The following is a 22,921-nucleotide window of genomic DNA, read 5'->3' as shown; positions in this document are numbered from 1 at the left end:
ATTAAAAATTTTGTTTTAAATGAAACAAGAGCAAGTGTCGGAGACCTGACAGGTGCTTAAACTTACCCAAACCAGGACAAAGAGATCAAAGGAAAAACAAAAAGCAAAAAACCTAAATGGATATTTTTTAAAAACCTTTCCATTCCAACCTGCAATATGGAGCAACCCTATACTTACTCATTTCTACAGCCTCCTCACTTAGCCCAGTGCCTGGCTCCTAGTCGACACCGAATAAACGTGCATGCAAGAAAGGACTCTTTTCATAAGGATGGATGATAATTTCCAGGGCAAATCCAAAATGTACAAAATCTACATTTCGTTAACAAGGTATCGAATCACACGGTCACAGGTGGGCATGGGATGGCTTTTTTTTTTTACTGCAATTCACTTCCAGCCAGGTCAGGGGCTTCGAGTGCACTTCACTGCGCCCCAGCTCACGTCCCGACAGGCTTCAAATTCCAGACGCTCAAGTCTCCAGGTCCAGTTATCGCAGCTACAGGTTCGCGCCCGCCCGTCTTACGCATGCGCCCTACGCCTGCAGGGCTCGGCCCTGGGAGCCCAGTTCTTGGTTTAAACCAGCCTCAATTTACCTTCCCCACAGCCTTCCATACAACTGCGCCTGAGGCGGAAGTGAGAGGGCGGGGCGACCGCGCGCCCCGCCCCGGAAGTGGGTGGGCCCAGCAGACCCAACAGTCTTCCCGGCCGCCTCCCAGTCGGGTTGGGGCCGAGGCCGGTCCTGGCTTTGTAGCTCGCTCAAGATGGCGGCGCAGCCACCCAGCGGGATCCGCCTCAGCGCGGTGAGCAGCCGCGAGGGGTGGAGCGGGCCGTGTCCCAGGAGGGCGGGCAGGCGGGCAAGCGAGGGGGGGCAGGCAGTGGGCGGTGGCNGCTGCCTCGCAGCTGTCGTCCGAGGGCGAGGCCTCGGTGGCCCGGTCGCCCGCCCCTCGGACATCGGGGCCCCTGACCCTTCCTGGCCTGCGGGCCCGCGGGGCGCCCCGGAGCGGGAGGGAGCGGCAGCGGCAGATCGCGGCCCGAAATGCCAGGCGGCCTTGACCTTTAGGTAGTGGGATGGGGTGAAGCGAGCCGGAACGAGTCTTCCTGATCCGTTTACATTCCTGCCGCTTCCCTCCAGTTAAGCCCTCGGGCCCAAATCACCGGGTCACTGGGCTCTCCCGTTTCCTGTAGCCTTTCGGTCGTGTCTGTTTCGGGGCGTTCTTGGAAGTGCTCCAGCATTTCTTGTATCTAGGAGTCCTAAGTCGTAGGGAGCCGTCGCACTCTAGAATTAAAAATTTCACCTCCTGAAATGTGGGCGTGGCTTCCCTACCTGATTATCCTTAGAAAGTTGGTGGTGGTATGCAAAAGTGTATCTCCTCTTTTGAGGTTGGTTACTCTTGCCAGAGAATGTCTACCTTAGTCTGGTTAAATTGAACAATCGTGGGGGGGGGGAGGTAATGTCATTGCTGTAAAAATGGTGCATTGCCCTGTGACTTTTCTAGATTTAATCAGATTCGTAACCCACACCTGGTATTGTTGGACTTTAACAATTTTTCTTGTATGATGAATGTGAAGTGTACATGGGTTTACTTTACGTTTCCTTGACTATGAAGTTAAAAGTTATTAACATTTGACTCTTTAAAAAAAACAAACCTATTTATGGGGCGCCTGGGTGGCTCAGTTGGTTAAGTGTCTGACTTCAGCCCAGGTCATGATCTCACAGTGAGTTCCAGCCCCCTTGGGCTCGGCGCTGACAGCTCAGAACCTGGAACCTGCTTCAGATTCTGTCTCCCCCCACTTCCCCCGCCCCTCCCCCACTCAAGAACGGGTGTGCTGTCTCTCTCAAAAATAAATATTAAAATGCCTCTTTATATCCTTTGCCCATTTTTCTGTTTTCTTTTGGAGAAATTTTTATTGACCTATAAGCATTCTTTCCCCATACTGAATAAAGGTCTTTTGCTTACATAACTGGCGTATTGAATGAGATAGTATATAGTAGTTTGAATATGGAGAAAATTTTCTTCTTATCTCTGGCTTTAAATATTATTTGCTAGTGATCCTTTCCCATGCTGAGTGAATCTGGGCGGATGTAATAACATTCCAGTTAGCCTCAGGTATTCTGAAGTGTGACCTCATCTAATTTAAAATCTCTTATTCAATTTAATGCCTGGCCCATCCGCTTCCCAGATTGGGCCACCTTCTGAACCAGAATCGTATAGTGGGGAAAAGGAGTCAACTGGTTTGGTCCTATGTCTACACTTGGATTCTCTTCTCCCTTCCCTGCCCCCTGCAGTGTTGCTGTCTCAGGCTCTTCTAGATTGAGGTGATAAAGGGAGCAAAGATGAGGGTCAAAACGGTGTTAAGAGACCAGTTTTGTTAGTTGGCTGTCTGGGTGAAACAGCTGTCCTTGTGCTAGATCTTTCTTTTGTGGCTAATATGGGCTCTTTGAAACCCCATTGAGGGAAATCTCCCCATCTGCAGCTTCTGGACTGTATCTCCATCCATCTCTTGGCTTTAGTATAGGAATTGGCAAACTACAGCGCATGGGCCAAATCCAGCCTGCCACCTGTCTTTGTCTGACCCATAAGCTAAGAATGATCCTTGAACAGTTGGAAAAAAAATCAAAGAATATTTTGTAACATACAAAAGTTATGTGACATAGACATTTCAGTTTCTATAAAGTTTCATTGGAACACAGCCCTGCTCATTGTTGCGTATTGCTCTCAAATGTTTTCATTAGGAGAGTCTAGGAATTAATGAGTTTATGTATTTGTCAAAAGTTACAGAACCTAAGGCACAGTAGTGAACCATAATAATGTATGTAATTTTTTTTTTTTAATTTAGGAGGGTGAGAGATCCTAGAATGAACTGCAGAGTGACAAAAACATTTAAGTTGTTGCTTTTTGCCTCCATATTTCTAAATAAAAAACGCTGGTATCATTTGTTATTTTCCAGGAGTCCTGCTGTGGATTTAACTGACTCCTGTACACTCTCTTCACCTCCTCCCATCCTTCCAATGCATGTGTCTCTCATTTTGTTGAATTACTATATGATTTATCACTTTTACCGTAATTCACAAATGAGCCAAACAGAATTATGATTGCATTTTCTTTGCTGTACAGCTTTTTGTTTTTCTTAAGTTAATTGTATTTTGTTTGCATAGATTGGCTCTGTACTGATCACTCCTTCATCCACTTTCACAGAACTGGAAAATGTTTTCCAGATGTGTTCAAGCACACCCAATATTTTGTCCGTTTTGTTGGCTCACTTGTGTTTTGGGGACTTCCCTTTATCATTTTTCTGGAAATTTCCTTCCCCTTTTTGTTGGATCTCCATCCCACATATTCCTCTTTCAGGGTTTACTCCCTTGGGTGGGACAACAGGTTAGTGACTGAGAGCATGGGCCCTGGAGCTCACTTGCCTGGGTTCAAATCCTGACTGACAACTGGACATGTAACTTTGGCAGTTACTTACTGTCTGTGCCCGAGCTTCCAGTCCAAAGGGTGGGCATAGTTTACGCACTTCAAAGGGTGGTTTTAAACCTTAAAGGAGCAAATACATATAAAAGGCCTGTGCATGTAGTAAGCATTTAGCAAATACTTGCTGTTTTTGTTCCTGGTAGTGGTGGAGCCCATCCATCCTTCCTGAGAGCAGAGTACACGGGAAGAAAAAAGTTTTAGGTCTTTTCTTGGAAATATATTGCTTGCTCTTTATTTATCATTTAGCTGGGTCTGTAATTCTAAATTAGAAATGATTTAGAATTTTAAAGGCATGCTTTATTGTAACAGAGTTCTGTGCATTGTATTGGGCACTTAGGCTAGAAACTAAGTCCTTAATAATCAGGAAAGTTTGCTCATGTATTGGACAAATTTCGTCTGTTTTTCTGTTCTCTGTTGTCTCCCGTTTTCCTTCTCATTGTATTTTCTTTACTGTGAGATTTTTCTCCATTTGTTCTCCTGCCTTGCTCTTACCATTTATTTAAATACTATAAACACTATCTTATTCTCTGAATGTCTTTTTAGAATCTTCCCTGGACAAAATAGTTGCTATTGCTGGGCATATTGATCATAGTATTTTTGAAGTTTCCTTTGGCTCACTGCATTTCCACTACTTTATTCCTTTTTCTGTGTGTTTTTGATTTCTAGTTTCACACACTCTCAAATGTCTGGAGATAGTTAATGTGCTGTTAATTAGAGACACTAAAAGCTGACTGGACGCTAAAAGCTACTTCATACATGAGTAGAGTCCCTTTGGTGGGCTTCAGTGTTGGGTGACCAGATAGGAAGGAATCAGTTATGTTGTGTTTGGGGCACCCTATGTCAGCATTTGTAAGACCCTAAAGAATGGAAGTGTTAAAAAAATTTGTTTAAAATAACTTAAAATTTTGTGATGAGCCGCAGGTGTTAAATGGAAGTGTTGCATCAACTATATTGTCCATCTGAAACCAATATTACAACATATGTTAACTAGAATTAAATAAAAACTTAATAAAATATAAAATAAACTTTTTTAAAAAGGGAGAACAACCAAAATAAGATGCTATCCAGAAAGGCTTGGCCCAACTTGTAATAAAAGAACCAAATGGAACTTTTAGAAATCATTCTATTTTCCAGAGAGGAATTCGGCATCTAGTCTCTTGCCAGGGCATATATAATCCTGGCTTCTAGCTCTTCTGGAGGCTCAACATTGTTCAGCTTGATGTCTTGGTATTTATCTCTTTATTACTGTGGTAAAATACACTTCACTTAAAATTTACCATCTTAACCATTTTTAAGTGTACAGCTTAGTAGTGTTACATACATTCACAGCGTGGGGCGCCTGGGTGGCTCAGTCGGTTAAAAGCCCCACTTGGCTCAGGTCGTAGTCTTTAGGGTTCAGCTATTCCAGCCCCGCATTGGGCTTTCTGCTATCAGTGCAGAGCCCACTTTGGATCCTCAGTCTCTCTTTCTCTCTGCACCCTCCCCTCCCCCCACATGCAAGCGCAGGTGCGCGCTCTCTCTCAAAAATAAACCTTAAAAAAAATCTTTAGATACATTCACTTTGTTGTACAGTCTCCAGAACTCTTTTCATCTTGCAGATCTAAAACTCTATACCCATTAAAGAATAATTCTTCATTTCCCTTCCCACAGCCCCTAGCAACCACCATTCTGCTTTCTGCGGATCTGACTACTGTGTGTATCTCATAGAAGTGTAATAATCAATTATTTGCCCTTTTGTAACTGGTTTATGTCACTTAGCATAATGTCCTCAAGGTGGTTAGTTGTAGCAAGTGTCCAGATGTCTTGTCTTTTTGAGGCCGAAAAATATTCCTGTGTATGAATATACCACATTTTGTTTATCCATTCATTGATGGATGTTTATGTTGCTTCCACGTTTTGGCTCTTGTGAATAGTGTTGTAAATACGGGTATACAGATAGTCTCTTCAAAATCCTGCTGTCATTTCTTTTTCAGTATATACCCCCCAGTGGAACTGCTGGACCATGACAGTTCTATGCTTACTTTTATAATACCATCCTGATGAGTGTGAGGTGGTATCTCACTGTCCTTTTGATTTGTATTTCCCTAATGATTAGTGATGTTGAGCATCTTTCCTTGTGTTGAGTGGCCACTTGTGTGCCATCCTTGGAGAAATATCCAAGTCCTTTGCCAACTATTTAGGTTTTTAGTCCTTTTGGTGTTGATTTGTGTAGGAGTTCTTTATGTGTTCTGGATATTAACCTTGTACCACATACTGGATCTGCAGATATTTTTCCCATTCCGTAGATTGCTTTTTCCTTCTGTCGGTTGTACCCTTTAATGTGCAGACGTTTTAAATTTTGATAGAGTACAATCGATCTTTTTTGCTTCCTGTGCTTTTGGTGTCCTAGCCAAGATCCAAATCCAGTGTCCTGAAACTCTTCCCCTATGCTTTCTTCTAAGAGTTTTATAGTTTTAACTCTTAACATTAGATCTTTGATCCATTTTAAGTTTTTTTTTCTTGTATAATGTGAGGTAACGTGCAACTTGATTCTTTTGCATATAGACATCTAGCTTTCCCAGCACTGTTTATTTAAAAGACTGTCCCTTCCCCATTGAATGGTCTGTATGCACTTGTGGAAGATCATTTGGCCATCCATGGGGGGGAGGGGGAGGAGGGTATTTCTGGGCTGTTTGCTGACTTGCCTTTAACCCACCTGTTTTAGTTGTCCCTGAGCTGCCATCATCACTTGCTCCAGAGAACCGAGTGCCCACTTTCTGCTGGGTTGCTTAGAGTAGTTGCAGGATGAAAGAAGGAACTGGGGGGAATCTTCACTGCTGCTGCTGCTTCTTTTTTTTTTTTTTTTTTTTTTTGGATGTTTGTTTATTTTGAGAGAGAGCGCGCACCGAGCGTATGCATAAGCAGGGGAGGGGCAAGCAGGCTCCACCCTGTCAGGGCAGAGCCCGCTGTGGGGCTCAAACCCTCAAACCCTGAGATTGTGACGTGAGCCAAAGTCAGATGCTTATCCGACTGAGCCATGGGGCGCCCCAAACCTGTCTTGTTTTCATACAGCCTCTAGTACCTTTGATTTCAGAGCCACAAATGTCTAATTCCTGAGGCTTCCTGGAGTTCTGCCAAGGTTCCTGGTCTGCTTCTTGTTTCGTTTCCCGTTTCCCATCTCCTGTAGGTTTCAGACTTCACTCTTTACAGGCTATTTAATCAGTTGTCACTATCCAAACTACTCACTATTCTGTGTGCTATTATCCATCACTTCTCTGATTGTTTTTTTGTTCTTCTGGGTTTATTCCCCCCCCCCTCCATTACAGAGCAATTTCAGGTGGGAGCATATAGGTAAACACTCTATGTGTTCAGGCTTCCAAAAAGTTCTATATTTAACAGATTTTTAAAATGTGTGACTGTTGATTCTGAAAGTTTTATTGATTCTTTAAAATATCTGTGTAGTCTTCAGAGCATCTTGTTTTTCTGTGTGTGTTTCCTAATGTTTGGGGGTAGGGGTGATGTCTAGTACTAATGTATTTTATCCACTACCATTTTTCTCCTGGTGGATTATTCCCTTAAATGTTGTTTTAGATAAATAAAATACTTAATACCTGGGTGTACTCAAGTATTCCCCCAAATAATGATACAGGGAATCCTATGCTGTCTGATTGAGCCTTGTTTCTCCATAGTAGTTCTGCGGATTATATAAATTGAAGCACTTAACGCAAGTGAGGGCATGCCTTTTTTTTACAGAACTTTGTGTTACTTTTTTTTTTTTTTTTTTAAAGGCATCCAGACCAAAACAGACAAGCTTCCCCATTAGGCAGATTCCCACCCCTCCTCTGCTAATGGAGGGGGAGCGGGATGGGGAGAGAGGCTTTTACTTCCAAATCTATCCTTGAGTCACAGTTAAAACCAAAATCTTTGTATTCCAGTTAAACACCTCACTCATTGCATCCTCATTTTTAATTCCTTTTTTACTTGAAGCCATTAAGGATTTTCTTCATTTTTATTATGTGAGCTCAGTTGTGCCTTTAAGGAATACTTACCTTTTTTTTTTTTTAAAGAATACACACAGTGCTTACTATGTTTCCATTGATCTTATAAGCATTTTATAAATATTAAGTTACTTAATATTCTTGACAGCCTGGTAAACTGATGTTTATCATCCTCATTTTCATAGATGATGGAACTTGAGGCACAGAGGTTAAGCTTCTTGCCCAAGATCACACACCTAGTTAAACATTCTGTGTGTGTGCGTGTGTGCATGTGCGCACACGCATGTGTGGGTCTGTGTGTCTGTGTGTCTGGATATTACTGCTTTGGCTGCCCCAGGGTGTTTTTCCCCCCTCCCAGCTAATGATATGTTCGAGAGATGAGAATTAAGAATAAGTGAGGGGAGGGGCGCCTGGGTGGCTTAGTCGGTTAAGCGTCCGACTTTCGCTTAGGTCAGCATCTCGCGGTTCGTGGGTTCGAGCCCCGGGTCGGGCTCTGTGCTGACTGCCGGCTCAGAGTCTGGAGCCTGTTTCAGTCTGTGACTCCCTCTCTCTCTGACCCTCCCCTGCTCATGCTGTCTTATCTCTCTCCTAGAAATAAAAAAAAAAAAAAGAATAAGTGAGGGGCGCCTGGCTGCCTCAGTTGGTTAAGCATCTGACTCTTGATTTTGACTCAGGTCATGATGTCATAGTTTGAGTCTGGAGTTGGGCTCTGTGCAAAGCCTGCTTGGGATTTTCTCTCTCCTTCCCTCTCCTTCCCTACCCCCATTCGCACACTTGCTCTCTCTCTCTCTCCCTCTGTCTCAAAATAAATAAGAAAAACATTAAAAATATTCTTTAAAGAATAGTTGAAAATAATTGCTCATGTCTAAATATCCAAAAAACCACTTACTATTCGTTATTTCTTACTGATGCTACCTTTGCTTTGCTGTCCCGGGACCTTGCTCAAGAACAACGTGTGCTATTTCAGTTTGGAATTGATGTATAGGATGGAGACATTACATGAAAATTGACATTACCACTATCACATTCTGCCATACATCTGAAATTCAAAATGCACCATTTCTAACTCCAGACTTCATGTCTAACAGAAATGTATAAAACAGAGCAAAGATAGATGCTCTAAGGGATTATGGTAGTTAATTAATCATCTCCTTTGGTAGAGGTTTCACATTCTAAAGCCCTGCCCCTTTATAAAACCAGAACAGGTGAGGAGCATACCATTCTTGTATAACTGGTAGCATGGTAATTGCACAAGGGGAGGGGCTGGGACATGAAGAGCCTCCTGGTGGCTGATCCCTGGCACAGTCCTCGGGTAGATTAATTTGAGAAAAGGCCTCTTGTGCAAGATGAAGATCTGGAAATTTATTTTTATTAAAAACTCTTTGCAATGTATGCTGTAGCAAGGCTGAGTTACTCACGCTCCATATTACATGAATGTGTGCCCTGCTCCGCTGTAAAGACTGCTCTTCTACAGAATTTCACTTCTCACGTGTGTACTTCAGTCTGATGGTGAGTGGATGTTTGGGAATTGTCTAAAATCAAGTGTGGATGGAGGAAAAGTCAATCTCTTTCTGACACCTTGTGGCAGCAGCTGAACACTACAAACACAGCTGGTTTGATGTATAATCTCATCACATTCCCAGAGCTCTTCACATTAACTAAAGTGTCCTCTCTCTTTTATTCCCTTATGTGAGATGATCTGTTCAGAAGGAACACAAAATACCCATTACATGTAAATTCTCTGCATATTGAAATTTTCAAGCCTTGGCCTTTCAAAGCCACTTGTACATTTTTAATACATTTGAGATATATAGTACTAAGGAATTTTGGAGAATCCTCTATTGTGTGAGGTGGATTGGCATAGTCCTCTAACTGTATTACTGTGAATAAAATCAGGCCTAAAATCCTTGGAAATCAATAACGTTTGTTGCACTTGAACTTCTTTTGACATTGTGTAAAAAGGGTTGATAGATAGATGTACTCCACTGCCACAGTTGAACTGTAATGCACTTGGAATAAATAAAAAGGTATCAAATAATTGATTTTTCCAAGAGACCACTAGAAAAGCCTGTTGATTCATACATGAAGTTAAGTTTACTAAACGTAATGCACTCAGGAGAGAACACCCCCTTGGCAAAATCTTAGTTGTGTTTTCACAGTAATTTTGAGGTGGGTCTTGCAAGGAGAGTAACTTTCTGATTGGACAGTTTATGGTATCACAGCTTTGGAACGGTGGACCCAAGGAGGCAAGAGTTTTGAAGCAAGTCTTGATGAGTGAACTATTTAATTGATTCACACAGCCTTCCAGGAATCTTACCTTCTAGGTTATATCTTCCAGGTGTATCCTGAAGCAAGCAGCTACAAGTTTTCCTTGGTCTCAGTATTATTGTGTAACCCAGGGACAGAAAATTATATTGCTTTCTGTTCTCAAGTGTAAGACTTGAAAGGGGTGCCTGGGTGGCTCAGTTGGTTGAGCGTCTGACTTTGGCTCAGGTCATGATCTCGCAGCCTGTGGGTTCAAGCCTCTCACTGGGCTCTGTGCTGACAGCTCAGAGCCTGGAGCCTGCTTTGGATTCTGTGTCTTCCTCTCTTTCTGCCCCCCACCTGCTTATGCTCTGTTTCTGTCTCTCAAAATGAGTAAATGTTAAAAAAAAAAAAAAAAAAAAGACTTGAAATAATTTACATGAATTATTGGTTTGTTTCAGCTTTGCCCGAAGTTTTTACATACAAATTCTACTAGTCACACTTGGCCATTCAGTGCAGTTGCTGAATTAATAGGTATGTAAAATTGACGTTTCATGTATAATCTGTTGCTTATAATTGAGGTTTTAAAAAACTTTTCATTGAAAAATAATATGCAGATGTGCTGTTTAATAAAACAGGTAGATCTTGAATGATATACCATTGGTAAATGTTAATCTAGTATAACAGCTATTCAAATCAACGTCAAATTAATTGCTCCCCAACCTTCCCTGTATTACTATTAAAATAGTTTGCTAAATTCATAAAACATTTATATTGAAAATAGTATAATTCTGATTATAAAAGAAATTGATCTATTGCTAAAATAGGAATTGTGTTTTTTAATAGCTAGAAAGTATGTAACAATGGATTTGTTTTTCTGATGTTAGCAAGTAGGGGGATTAATGTTATGCTTGATTTGTGATAATAAGTTCTTGTTTCCTCCAATAGATTGATTGGTTATAGTATTGTATTTTAATAATGTTTTAATGAATATGAGAAAAGAGGCAAGATTGTGATCAGATTTGCATTAGGGGGCCTTGATTTTTTTCCTCTGGAAGATTCATGCATTAGAGTGTTTTCCCTGAAGTGTTTATTTAAAAAGATTATTTGATTTTAATTGTAGGCTGCCTTATAGAAGGATAGTTTGAGAACTATTATTTATGTCTAGTCATAACGATTTCAAAATATACCTCAGAAAGCATTTTTAATCAGGGATATTCAAGTGGAACTTAGTTCAGAAGCTGACGTTATTACTGCTTCTGTTGACATTTTTTTCATTTTTTTTTTTTTTTTTATGTATTCCTTCCCACTTCCCTATTCTGAGACAAACAAGGATGCTAAACAAGAGTGTTAAGTGAGGATCTGTACAGAGATCATAGAAATGTAAAAGCCACCAGAAACTTTGGTTAGATTGAGAGGGCCACAATTTGAAGAACTGTGTAGAAGGTAAAACTTCATCTGTGTATCCAATTTAGCAGAAAACATCACTGCTTTCCTATTTATTCAGTAACCCTATTGCATTCCCTCTGTGTCAACTTGTAGTGCTAGTTGACACTCAGCTCTCAGTTTCTCACTCGATAGCCAGGCTGGTTCTTTGGGCAGATGACCTCCCTGTCTTGATCATCTCATTGGTGCAGTAATTCTTCTCGTTTGTACGTTTTCAGTACAGTCGGTACCAATCTTTGTTCTCTACATAACAGATGGAGGGCTTCGGAAAGAGTTAACTCTGTAATGATCAATGAATCATGTATAGCAAGCGGCAGTTTAGGTTCGTGTTTTCAAGTCTTAGGAGTTCCCTAAACATTTCAGTTTTTTAAAATTTTAATAAATATGTTGCTTGTTAAAGGATTGTCTGAATTAATTGTTCTTTAAAATGCAAAGTCAAAATTTCTCGAAACTTTTGTTTCTCAGATAATGCTTACGATCCCGATGTGAATGCTAAACAGATATGGATTGACAAAACAGTGATAAATGACCATATATGCTTGACATTCACTGATAATGGGAATGGTATGACTCCAGATAAATTACATAAAATGCTAAGGTATGTAAAAATGTNAGTCGGACGCTTAACCGACTAAGCCACCCAGGCGCCCCAAAAATGTCACATTTCTTGAAAGCTTTGCTTTTACCCAGGAGTTTCACGTATCATACTTAATTGCCCGTGGTTTTTGTTCTTTAAACACGACATGTTGTACTCACAGTGCGTGTTGTTCTCAAATCTTCTCATCATCTTCTGCTGATTATTAGATAGTCCCTACCATTCTCACCGTCCCCTGCCATGTCTGATTTATCTAAAGTTCCACCATTCCTTCAGGGTGGTAACATTGATATCAATTATTTATACTTTAGCGTTAATTAGTTTTAACCAGTGTTGCCATTAAATGCCACTTTTAGTGGGGAGTAATTTTAAAGGTATTCAGAGGATAAGGGAGCAAGATAAAATAGTCATAAAGCCTTGGGCTCTAGGGTCATAGAATAGCATGTCAGTATGAAGCCAAATGTGCATGAAAGGGAAACTGAGGTACATAGGCCGGATATACAGAGTAATAAGGCAGCCGAGCCCTTTCCACTGTCCCTCAAATACATGTTCCACTGGATGCCATTAGGAATCCTACCACAGTGGGCTTGCTCAGATTCAGGAGATCCTTCACATTTAGAGAAAATTTCATGGGCTGAAATCTCAAGGGTCCCCGGAGCCCCATGAGAACTCGGCTGCCGGGGCAGGGCATGCCAGGCAGCGAGCTCCTCCCGGTTCTGTGTGTCACCCTTGCCCTGCAGTGTGGGTTTGGTTTTCTCCTTTTCAAAGGTGGGGAAACGCCTCAAAATGCAACTAGGAAGGATGAGACTAACATTTATACTCAGCTTTTTTACTTAATATTATAGTTTTTGAAATAAAAAAATGAAGATTATATATTCATATATTTAAAATCCTTTTTGTTTTCTTTTCAGCTTTGGCTTCAGTGACAAAGTCACCATGAATGGTCATGTCCCAGTTGGCTTGTATGGGAATGGCTTCAAGTCAGGTTCTATGCGTTTGGGTAAAGATGCCATCGTATTTACCAAAAATGGAGAAAGCATGAGTGTGGGCTTCTTGTCCCAGACCTACTTGGAAGTCATAAAAGCGGAACACGTTGTTGTCCCAATCGTGGCGTTCAACAAGCACCATATCCTTTTGAATTTGAAGTAGAAACTATGGAGAAACTCGGAAGAAACACTGAGCCATTCCCTCCCTTTGCCCTCCTCCAGATTCTCGTTTTTTCAGTCTCACTTTGCACTGTAGCCCTTGTTCCTGTCCACTGCCTCTCAGCGTCCGCGGCAGCCCCGTGTCCCCTTCTGTCTCCTGTTGGAAGTGTGCCGTGGAAACCGCTGACGCGGGGTGGCTGTGCTCTGTGCTCAGCTCCCTGTAGCTCTCTGTATTCTGGTTGTGTTCTGTCCAATAAGATGTGCGGCCTGCCTGGAAGTTTTCCCTAGTGACCAGGAAAAGCAAGGTATCTTTAGGAACATGTCCTCTGTGTCTTGATAAAACACATTCAGATACTAGGGACTATGAAGTTAGTTAGGAATCGTAGTAAACTTGCTCCTACTTCACCTTTCTTGGTGTTCATCTGAACTCAAACTGTAGTTTTAAAACTTAGGTATTAGTTTAGGAAATAGTTTTTTGTTGTGGTGGTGGTTTTGAAGTTTGAGTTTCGATGAAAAATATGTTGTTGGTGTAAGTCTTTAACTTAGGATATACGACAGATGATAAATTTAACAGAATCAAAAGCAAGCCTTGCAGCAATTCTGGAACATTCTCTGTTTTCTACGGAACAGAAATTACTGGCAGAACTTGATGCTATCATGGGTAAGAAGGGGACAAGGATCATCATTTGGAACCTTAGAAGGTAAATGTCGACCTGAGCTAGGGATTATGTGTGTGAGAAGTGAACTGTTGGTGCAAAAATAGTTGTGTTATATTGATCCATGGTTGTACAGAATAGAAATACTTGGGAAGGTACTCATTTTTGGCATAGATAATAATTGGTCTTTTCTAAGAGTGTTTTATAGAGGCCACTTAGGCTTCAATTCGAGGTAATTTCATATTATTAAAACGAAATTTCCTAGCCCTGCATATTCAGTATCCAGAGAGGCCAATCCTCACTTTCTGTTTTTCTGCCCTTCTCAAAAAGAAAGGAAAAAAAAAGAAAGAAATGGGAAGATAATATCTCACCTGACAAGCCCTAGCTTGTGTAAATTAGGAAGAGAAGTCTTTGTCCATGAGTTAAAGCTAAGCATGAGCTTAACAACTGGTGAGAAAAGGTATTTGAGGCCTCTGTTGCTAAAGTTTTGTATCCTTGTGAGGATAAAATCATTTGCAAATAAGGTTTTTTTAAAACTTAGGATGAATATGTTAATGTTGATACCTAGGCACCTAGAATGAATGAATAAAGCACAAATTGGGTGGTAAGCCTGAAATACCTTAATTAAATCTTTTCTGATTTCCTATATTCCCCTTTTTCTTGCTTTTTCTTTCATGCCTCTCCCATCCTCATTCTCTTTTTTTTTTTACACTTTTTATTTTGTATTTAGCTGTACATTCATATGCGTAAATAATAGACCTACTGTACCTTTAGCCAGTGTCCCCTAGTGTCCCCGAGTGTCCCCCAGCGGCCCCCAGTGGCAGCATCTTGCAAAACTGTAGTGCAGGAGTGTCGATAGAGTCCAGAAACAGGACATTTTCATCACCACAGTGATCTCTCACGTTGGCCTTTTGTATCCACACACACTCCCTCCTTAATCCCTGACAGCTTCTAACACGTTCTCGATTTCTGTAACTTTGTCATTTCAAGAATGTCTTATGAATAGAATCCTACAGTGTGAAACCTGTTGGGATTGACTTTCTTCATTCATCATATTTCTCTGGAGATGCATCTGGGTTCTTGTGTGTGTATCGGTAGTTTGCTTCCTTTTCCTTGCTGAGTAGTATTGTACTGTATACACGGACCACTGTGTGTTTAACCATTCACCAGTTAAAGCACATCTGGATTTTTACCATTTGGGGTCATTACAAATAAAGCTATAAACATTTGTATACATGTTTTTGTGGAATGTAATCTTCCTTTTTCTAAGGTAAATGCTCAGGAGTGTGATTACAGGGTCATATGGTAGTTGCCTGTTTAGTTTTTTAAGATAAAACTGCCAGAATGTTTCTTGGAGTGACTCTTAACATTTGACATTCCCACCAGCAGTGTGTGACTGAATACAGTTTTTCTGCATCTTTCTGGATTCCTGTTCTTTCATTTTTCCCTTGTTTTTGTCCCCTCCCCCCATCCCCCTCCCCCCCAACTAGGGACATCTATCGCGGGTAGGTGTTTTGTTAACTAAGTGTATTTGCTTATCTTGCTGTGAAGTTAAAATTTAGCTCCTTCAAAATGTTGTTTTTATAGCTACAAAAGTGCAACAGAGTTCGATTTTGATAAGGATAAATACGACATCAGAATTCCTGAAGATTTAGACGAGACAACAGGGAAGAAAGGGTACAAGAAACAAGAAAGAATGGACCAAATCGCCCCTGAGAGTGACTATTCCCTGAGGGTATGTATTCACCTCTCTTTCTGGACATGTGAAAATCAGCAAATGATGGAAATTACGTTTTCTACTTATGTATAAATGCTGTCAGTGAAAGTATCTCAGAACCAATTTATTTAACTTTTCATGAGCACCCTGTTTGTTGTGTTTGCTTAGAAAACCGTTTTTTAATTTCAGACTCATCAGATTTGATAGCACATGTAGGTCTTTCACTGTGTGGTTACATTATTTGAATTAGGAATACTAGAATCAGTATGTCCTATGATAGCCATATTGACTGATTCAATCAAAACCACCAGATTCAGAGTGTCTCTCTTTTCTTTTAATGTAAAATGTTCTAGAACACACACACACACACACACACACACACACAACTTAATTCACATTCCAAAGCAATAAATTATGTATAGACGACTGTGTATTAATATAGTTTTGTGATAAATGCCTCTGATATTTGACCTAGAAATGAATATGTTTTTAAGATTGAAGAAATTAATACTTAGTTTAACAATAGTGATATAAAAAGAATGTCTTGGGGCACCTGGGTGGCTTAGTCGGTTAAGCGTCCGACTTTCGCTTAGGTCATGATCACGCAGTTCGTGGGTTCGAGCCCCGCGTCGGGCTCTGTGCTGACTGCCAGCTCAGAGCCTGGAGCCTATTTCAGAGTCTGTATCTCCCTCTCTCTCTGACCCTCCCCTGCTCATGCTGTCTCTCTCTCTCTCTCTCTCTACTAGAAATATAATAAAATTTATTTTTTAAAAAAATGTCTTATTTAGTCACTGTGAGAAGACACATAATACTGACTTTTCCCTTTACTTTTTGTGCTAAGATTTTTCCACAACCTCAAGCTGAGGATACATTTGACATTTACAGGTTTACCTGTAAAGTTACCATGTAACTTCTGGAGATCCTAACAGTTACATTGGAAGATACTTAACTATTCCTTGATATACCCCAAAGCATTATTGAAGCATGAAAATCCTGCTTAATTATGAAACAGGTCCAGAGGCTGTCAGAGTAGATGGTGTGGCTCAGGTCATGATCCCAGGATCGAGCCCTGCATTGGCATGGAGCCTGCTTGGGATTCTCTTTCTTCCTCCCCCTTTCTATCTCAAAATAAAAAAAAAAAAAAAAATTGAAAACACATTTAGATTACTGCTGATACAGCTCAATTTTGAAAAAAATACTAAGCTTATTTACTCAGCTTAAGTGTTGGTGTATTATTTATGATATTTTCCTTTTTAAGTGTGTAATAAACTTTTATGTCTTTATTAGATTTTTCTTGTTACTTTTGCCTACATAAAATTGTTACTTTTATTTTTTTAAATTTTTTTAGTTTTTATTTTTGAGAGAGAGACAGAGAGAGGGAGAGTCAGAGAAAGAGGAGGACACAGACTCCAAAACAGGCTCCAATCTCTGAGCTGTCAGCACAGAGCCCGATGTGGGGCTTGAACCCATGAATTGTGAGATCATGACCTGAGCTGAAGTCGGACACTTAACCGACTGAGCCACCCAGGCACCCTAATTTATTATTACTTTTAAAATATAACAGCAATAGGGGCACCTGGATGTCTCAATCAGTTAAATATCCGACTTTGCTCAGGTGGTCATTGCACACTTTGTGATTTGAGCCCCATGTTGGGCTCTGCTGACAGCTCAGAGCCTGGAACCTGCTTTGGATTCTGTGTCTTCCCCCATTTCTTTCTCTGCCTCTCCCCTGCTTGTGCTCTCTCTCTGAAAAATAAATAAATAAACATTAAGAAAGAAAATTTTTAAAAATAATAAATATGACAGCAATAAGGGTGCTTTGGTAGCTCAGTCAGTTAAGCATCTGACTTCAGCTCAGGTCACGATCTCACGGTTTGTGGGTTTGAGCCTCACGTTGGGCTCTGTGCTGACAGCTCAGAGCTTAGAGCCTGCTTCGAATTCTGTCTCCCTTTCTCTCTCTGCCCCTCTCCCGCTCACACTCTCTATCTCAAAAATAAACATTAACAAAAATTAAAATATATAATAATACATATATTTGACAGAAGAGTCAGAAAATAATAGTACTAGGGTGCCTGGGTGGCTCAGTCGGTTAAGTGTCCGACTTTGGCTCAGGTCATCATCTCACAGTTCGTGGGTTCGAGCCTCGCATCAAGCTCTGTGCTGACAACTAACTCAGCCTGGAGCCTGTTTCAGATTCTGTGTCTCCCTCTCTCTCTGACCCTCCCCTGCTCAACGCTGTCTCTCTCTCTCTCTCTCAGAAATAAATAAAACATTAAGAAAGAAAATAATAGTACCTTTTTTTGTACCTGTGTGCATTTTTAAAAAAATTAAAATGAGATTTTACCACATATGCTATTTTGTAACTTTTTGAAAAGTTTTATTTGTAATTTAACATAACATTTGTATAGGTCAGTAGATTGTTTTCTGCAAACCATTTTTCTGTCTATAGTATATTGAGTTTCATTCTTAAAGAACAACCAAATATTAACTGATGACAACTTTATAGTCTGTATTGTTGAGTTCACGGGTCCTTTATCAAAGCGAGGTCGTAGCTTTCTAAGTACATACATCAGTAATGTTGAACACATTTGTAGGTATTATTTGGAAAAGACAGATGTCGTTGTGTTTTTTCAGGCTTACTGCAGCATATTATACCTAAAGCCAAGAATGCAGATAATCTTACGTGGACAGAAAGTGAAGACACAGCTGGTTTCGAAGAGTCTTGCCTACATTGAACGTGATGTTTATCGACCCAAATTTTTAGTATCCTTTTTTTTCCTTGTTACGAGCTGTATAGAGATACATTAATACAGTGTATTCCTCTTCCCCCTTTCTCTTTTATCCTGATATGGAATCCTCTCCAACTTGACCCTTTTTTATGCACTTTTGGATTAAGAAATGACTTGGGATGATTTAAAGGGAGTGAGGTGGTATGTTCAGAATTTTCCTTANCACATATGCTATTTTGTAACTTTTTGAAAAGTTTTATTTGTAATTTAACATAACATTTGTATAGGTCAGTAGATTGTTTTCTGCAAACCATTTTTCTGTCTATAGTATATTGAGTTTCATTCTTAAAGAACAACCAAATATTAACTGATGACAACTTTATAGTCTGTATTGTTGAGTTCATGGGTCCTTTATCAAAGCGAGGTCGTAGCTTTCTTTCTAAGTACATACATCAGTAATGTTGAACACATTTGTAGGTATTATTTGGAAAAGACAGATGTCGTTGTGTTTTTTCAGGCTTACTGCAGCATATTATACCTAAAGCCAAGAATGCAGATAATCTTACGTGGACAGAAAGTGAAGACACAGCTGGTTTCGAAGAGTCTTGCCTACATTGAACGTGATGTTTATCGACCCAAATTTTTAGTATCCTTTTTTTTCCTTGTTACGAGCTGTATAGAGATACATTAATACAGTGTATTCCTCTTCCCCCTTTCTCTTTTATCCTGATATGGAATCCTCTCCAACTTGACCCTTTTTTATGCACTTTTGGATTAAGAAATGACTTGGGATGATTTAAAGGGAGTGAGGTGGTATGTTCAGAATTTTCCTTAACATCTAAGACTAAAACAGAAGGGAGCGAGGTGGTATGTTCAGAATTTTCCTTAACATCTAAGACTAAAACAGTGAGAATTACATTTGGATTCAACTGCAGAAATAAAGACCATTATGGGATAATGATGTATCACAGAAATAGACTCATCAAAGCTTATGAGAAAGTTGGATGTCAGTTAAGGGTAAGCTTTATATCTGAAAATAACCTATCTTCCATAAAAGTCAAAATACCATGTTACTGGGTCAAATATGAAGTAATATGTCTTGCCTAATAACTTGTAAGTGTCAGTGTGTTTGATAATGGTGGTATGACACTTGAACTTAGGATACTTATGTATTTCCCATTTGGCCCAAATATTCCTATGAGGGGGACAGAATATTTTACCTCTGTTTTACACATGAGGAAATTGGGGCCAATAAGTTAAGTAACTTGCTCCAGACCTAAAATGAGTATGGCTCTTAGGCCCAGATGCAGATCATTTGACTGCATTTGGATGTGGATCTGTGATTATTTCTGGGACGAAATTGGTTAATAGTCCTGACTCAGTAGACAGAAAAACAGGATCATATAGGTGACTTAACTTCTCTGGAGTTATTTCCTAAATGTATTAGAGCCGTCCTAAACCACTTCCGTTGTTGTAGAATTCAATTTAGGATGATGAACATTGCCCACCCTATGCTAGTCTGTTCATCCTTAAACAGGTTTTCACAGAAAGGTGTTTTGGGAGTATACGTGTTAAGCATTGAGTGATAAATTCTGAAAATCAAGTTTGTTAAAGGTTTTAAGTCTAGGCATATTTTGTTTTCCAATTCTGTTGTTTTCATTTTCTGTTCATCTTACTTCATTCTAAATTCTTTGTAGAATGTTGTGAGCTCTACACAGTAAAATAGTGTGGGTTTATCTTGAATATTACTCAGTAAGGATTGTTACATATTTTACATTGATACAAGCCCAGAATATGACATTTTTGCAAAAGTAAATAAACTTTGTTGGACTTTTCTTGGTAACCATTAATTTTAGTCAAAAAATAAATGCAGACGGGTGCCTGCGTGGCTCTGTCAGTTAAGCATTCAACTCTTGGTTTTGACTCAGGTCATGATCTCATCGTTTGTGGGATTGAGCCCCTTGTTGGGCTCTTTGTTGGGGCCTGCTTGGAATTCTTTCTCTCCCCCTCCTCCCGCTCATGCTCTCTTATTCTGAAAATGAATAAATAAAAACATTAAAAAAATGAGAAGGGGAAAAACAGTTGGGGAAAGGGAGGGAGGCAAACCATGAGAGACTCTTGAATGCTGAGAACAAACTAAGGGCTGATGGGGGTGGGGGAGAGGGGAAGGGGGGTGATGGGCATGGAGGAGGGCACTTGTTGGGATGAGCACTGGGTGTTATATGTAAACCCACTTGACAATAAACTAAGGAAAAAAAATACAGAAATCTGGCAACCATGATATGGAGTATCAATAACTTAGCTGAAAAACTAATTTTCATTTATAATCCAACTAGTAATTTTCAACAGAAATATCCTGTAATTAAAGTTACTAAATTTCACTGGTAATTAGAAATTCATTTTTGGTAATAAGCCATGTTTCTCAAGTGCTTTGGTTTTCCAAAAAAAAAAGTGTATCTGCAACAGAATGTTAATTATTTTTTTCTTTTATTATTTATGAATCTGACTGAAGTAAGATACGTAGCCCATTTTTCCAACCCAGTTATGTTTGCATTGTGCGTAATTTCTGGTTAAAAAATATGTTTTTACAGCCAACTTTTGTTTTACCAGTTGATGGATTTGACAGTAGTATTTGCATTCTTTGATTCAATAAACAGTTATTAAATAGGTGTCAGATATTTGGTATGATTTGGCATGATAGTTGATCAGAATGAAAGGATAAGATACAGAGCATCCACTCAGAGCTCTGGTGAGGGGAATGTGGTACAAGTCGGAAGCATCAGAAGCAGCTTCTTGGAGAGCGTGGTGATTGAGTCATAGTTGATGTTATTGTGTTGAAAGTCTAGCAGGGGTTTTCTAGGCAGAGAAAAATGTCTGCAAAGGAAGGGACAGAGGCTTCTGAGAATATGACCTCATTAAGGGAGGAGTTTGCTCTGCCTGGGGGCACATGTTGGGAGAGTGATGGGAGAGGCAAGAAGATGAGGCCCGAAAGGAGGTGAACAGGACCTACACGTCGAAGGATACTGTGGTTTACTAATCATATGAGATGAACTACTGATGGCTTTGGTAGAGTGGGATTATGGGTAGTTTTGCATGGTTTCTTCTAGAGTTGCTCCGTTCATGAAAATTTTCGCTGTATAAGTTATATACTCTTTACTTTTTCCTTTTGTAGACTCAGCTACAATTGTGAGCAAAATACACTTGCTAATCACACATAGGTAATTAGATATATGTGATTCCTGTATTTTGAGTTCAGTGTTTTAGCTAGTAGCATTTTTCGTTTTTACATTTTTTATTTATTTTTGAGAGACAGAATGAGACAGAGCGTGAGCGGGGGAGGGGCAGAGAGAGAAGGAGATACAGAATCCGAAGCAGGATCCAGGCTCTGAGCAAGCATTCAGCACAGAGCCTGACGCGGGGCTCGAACCCATCAACTGTGAGATCATGACCTGAGGTGAAGTCGGACGCTTAACCGACTGAGTCACCCAGGCGCCCCAGCTAGTAGCATTTTTAAAATAACTTGAATTCAATTGGCCTAGGTTTTTATTCCATCACCATTAACAACTAGATGTGTAACTTTGGATAAATGATTTTAATTTTTATCTAGTAAACTTTTGGCATATTATTGCTAGAGTCTTTGCTACTCACTGTGGATATAGAAAGGCATTACTTGTGGTTTCTGCTATATAAGAAATACATCCCATTAGAGGTCTTTTTCTCTTGGATAAAATTGGGGATGATAATACTTGTCTAAATGGATATTTGACAACAGTGGAAGTGGTTTTGGGGGAAGGCTCTAATATATTTGGGAATTAACTTCTAGAAAAGTAAAATTATCTATGAGACCCTATTTTTCAATTGAGATTTTCTAAGAATCATAACATAAAATATAGAAAAATGTTGATACAAATTGTAAATCTTTGTGGAAGGGTAATTATGTTGAGCATCGTATCTTATGCTGAAAAGACTGATTTCATTTTCTTTTTCAGGCAAACAACATGGGTGTTGGAGTGGTGGGAATTATAGAGTGTAATTTCCTAAAGCCAACTCATAATAAACAAGATTTTGACTATACTAATGAGTACAGGTATGTTACCTATTTAATATTTAAGTTACTGGCTTTTTACAGTTTTAGAAATACTTTCCTAACTTTTCCTAAGCTGAAATTTTTTTTCTGTCTTGTGGATGTTTTTCTAGCATAGAACTTTAAGAAGATTGATAGGTGAGAGGCTTGCATAGAAAACACATCTAACCATCTTCACCCATCCTAGAAATTGTATTCTACTCCATCACAAGTAGAAATACATTCTCTCTTGTCTTCATAGATGAAGTATTTCTGAGATTTGTGGAAAATATGGAGGGTTGTGCTTGCTTTCTTGGTGTCAATATTTACTGTGTAATATCCTGACACTTTGTGCTTATTTGATGGGAACTTTAAGGTATTTAGTCCTATGAACCTTAGACAGAAATACTCCTATCTTTTAAGTGTGGTTAGAAGCCTTAGGATGAATATGACCATCAATGTGACTTAGAAATTTAGGAAGTGCAGTTTTCCTACTGAGCATATATGATGGAGTAGAATGTAAACATAGGAACATTTGTGATAAAAACAAAGATAATGCAATACGCCTTTTCTTCAAATGACAAATAAAATAAAAGTGGAAGAAAGAAAATTATAATAAAGATGAGAGCAATATCAGTGAAGTAGGAAACACATATACAGAAAATCAATGTATATTCAGAGTTCACTCCTGAGGCAGAGCCTACTCGTATTTTTTGAATGGGGATAATTTAATATAAGGAATTATTAACTAAGATAGTAGAGGGTGATTACTAGAAGGGGTAAAAGAGGACAGTAGGTATCCAGAACTAGCAGATATGAAAGACAGTTAACCTCGAGATTGAAAAAGAGTAGACAATAAAGGAAGTAGCACAGCCCACT

General features: G+C 39.6%; 1 protein-coding gene across 1 annotated transcript in view; it reads left to right on the top strand.

Moving 5' to 3' along the window:
• The first annotated feature begins 706 nt into the window (after positions 1–706).
• MORC3 (MORC family CW-type zinc finger 3) overlaps positions 707–22,921 on the top strand; it is a 39,197-nt gene continuing 16,982 nt past the window's right edge. The window contains exons 1-9 of the mRNA XM_077765465.1: positions 707–797; positions 10,153–10,225; positions 11,603–11,735; positions 12,644–12,858; positions 13,431–13,578; positions 15,121–15,268; positions 17,885–18,013; positions 18,877–18,996; positions 21,969–22,066. Coding sequence (XP_077621591.1) covers positions 759–797; positions 10,153–10,225; positions 11,603–11,735; positions 12,644–12,858; positions 13,431–13,578; positions 15,121–15,268; positions 17,885–18,013; positions 18,877–18,996; positions 21,969–22,066 — 1,103 coding nt within the window. The 5' untranslated portion in view covers positions 707–758. The remainder of the gene's footprint in view (positions 798–10,152; positions 10,226–11,602; positions 11,736–12,643; positions 12,859–13,430; positions 13,579–15,120; positions 15,269–17,884; positions 18,014–18,876; positions 18,997–21,968; positions 22,067–22,921) is intronic.

Source organism: Crocuta crocuta, unplaced genomic scaffold, assembly GCF_008692635.1.
Source record: "Crocuta crocuta isolate KB4526 unplaced genomic scaffold, BGI_CrCroc_1.0 scaffold84, whole genome shotgun sequence".
Classification (NCBI taxonomy): domain Eukaryota; kingdom Metazoa; phylum Chordata; class Mammalia; order Carnivora; family Hyaenidae; genus Crocuta; species Crocuta crocuta.
The sequence above is the reverse complement of the archived record's forward strand: the minus strand, read 5'-3'. Positions and strand labels throughout refer to the sequence as shown.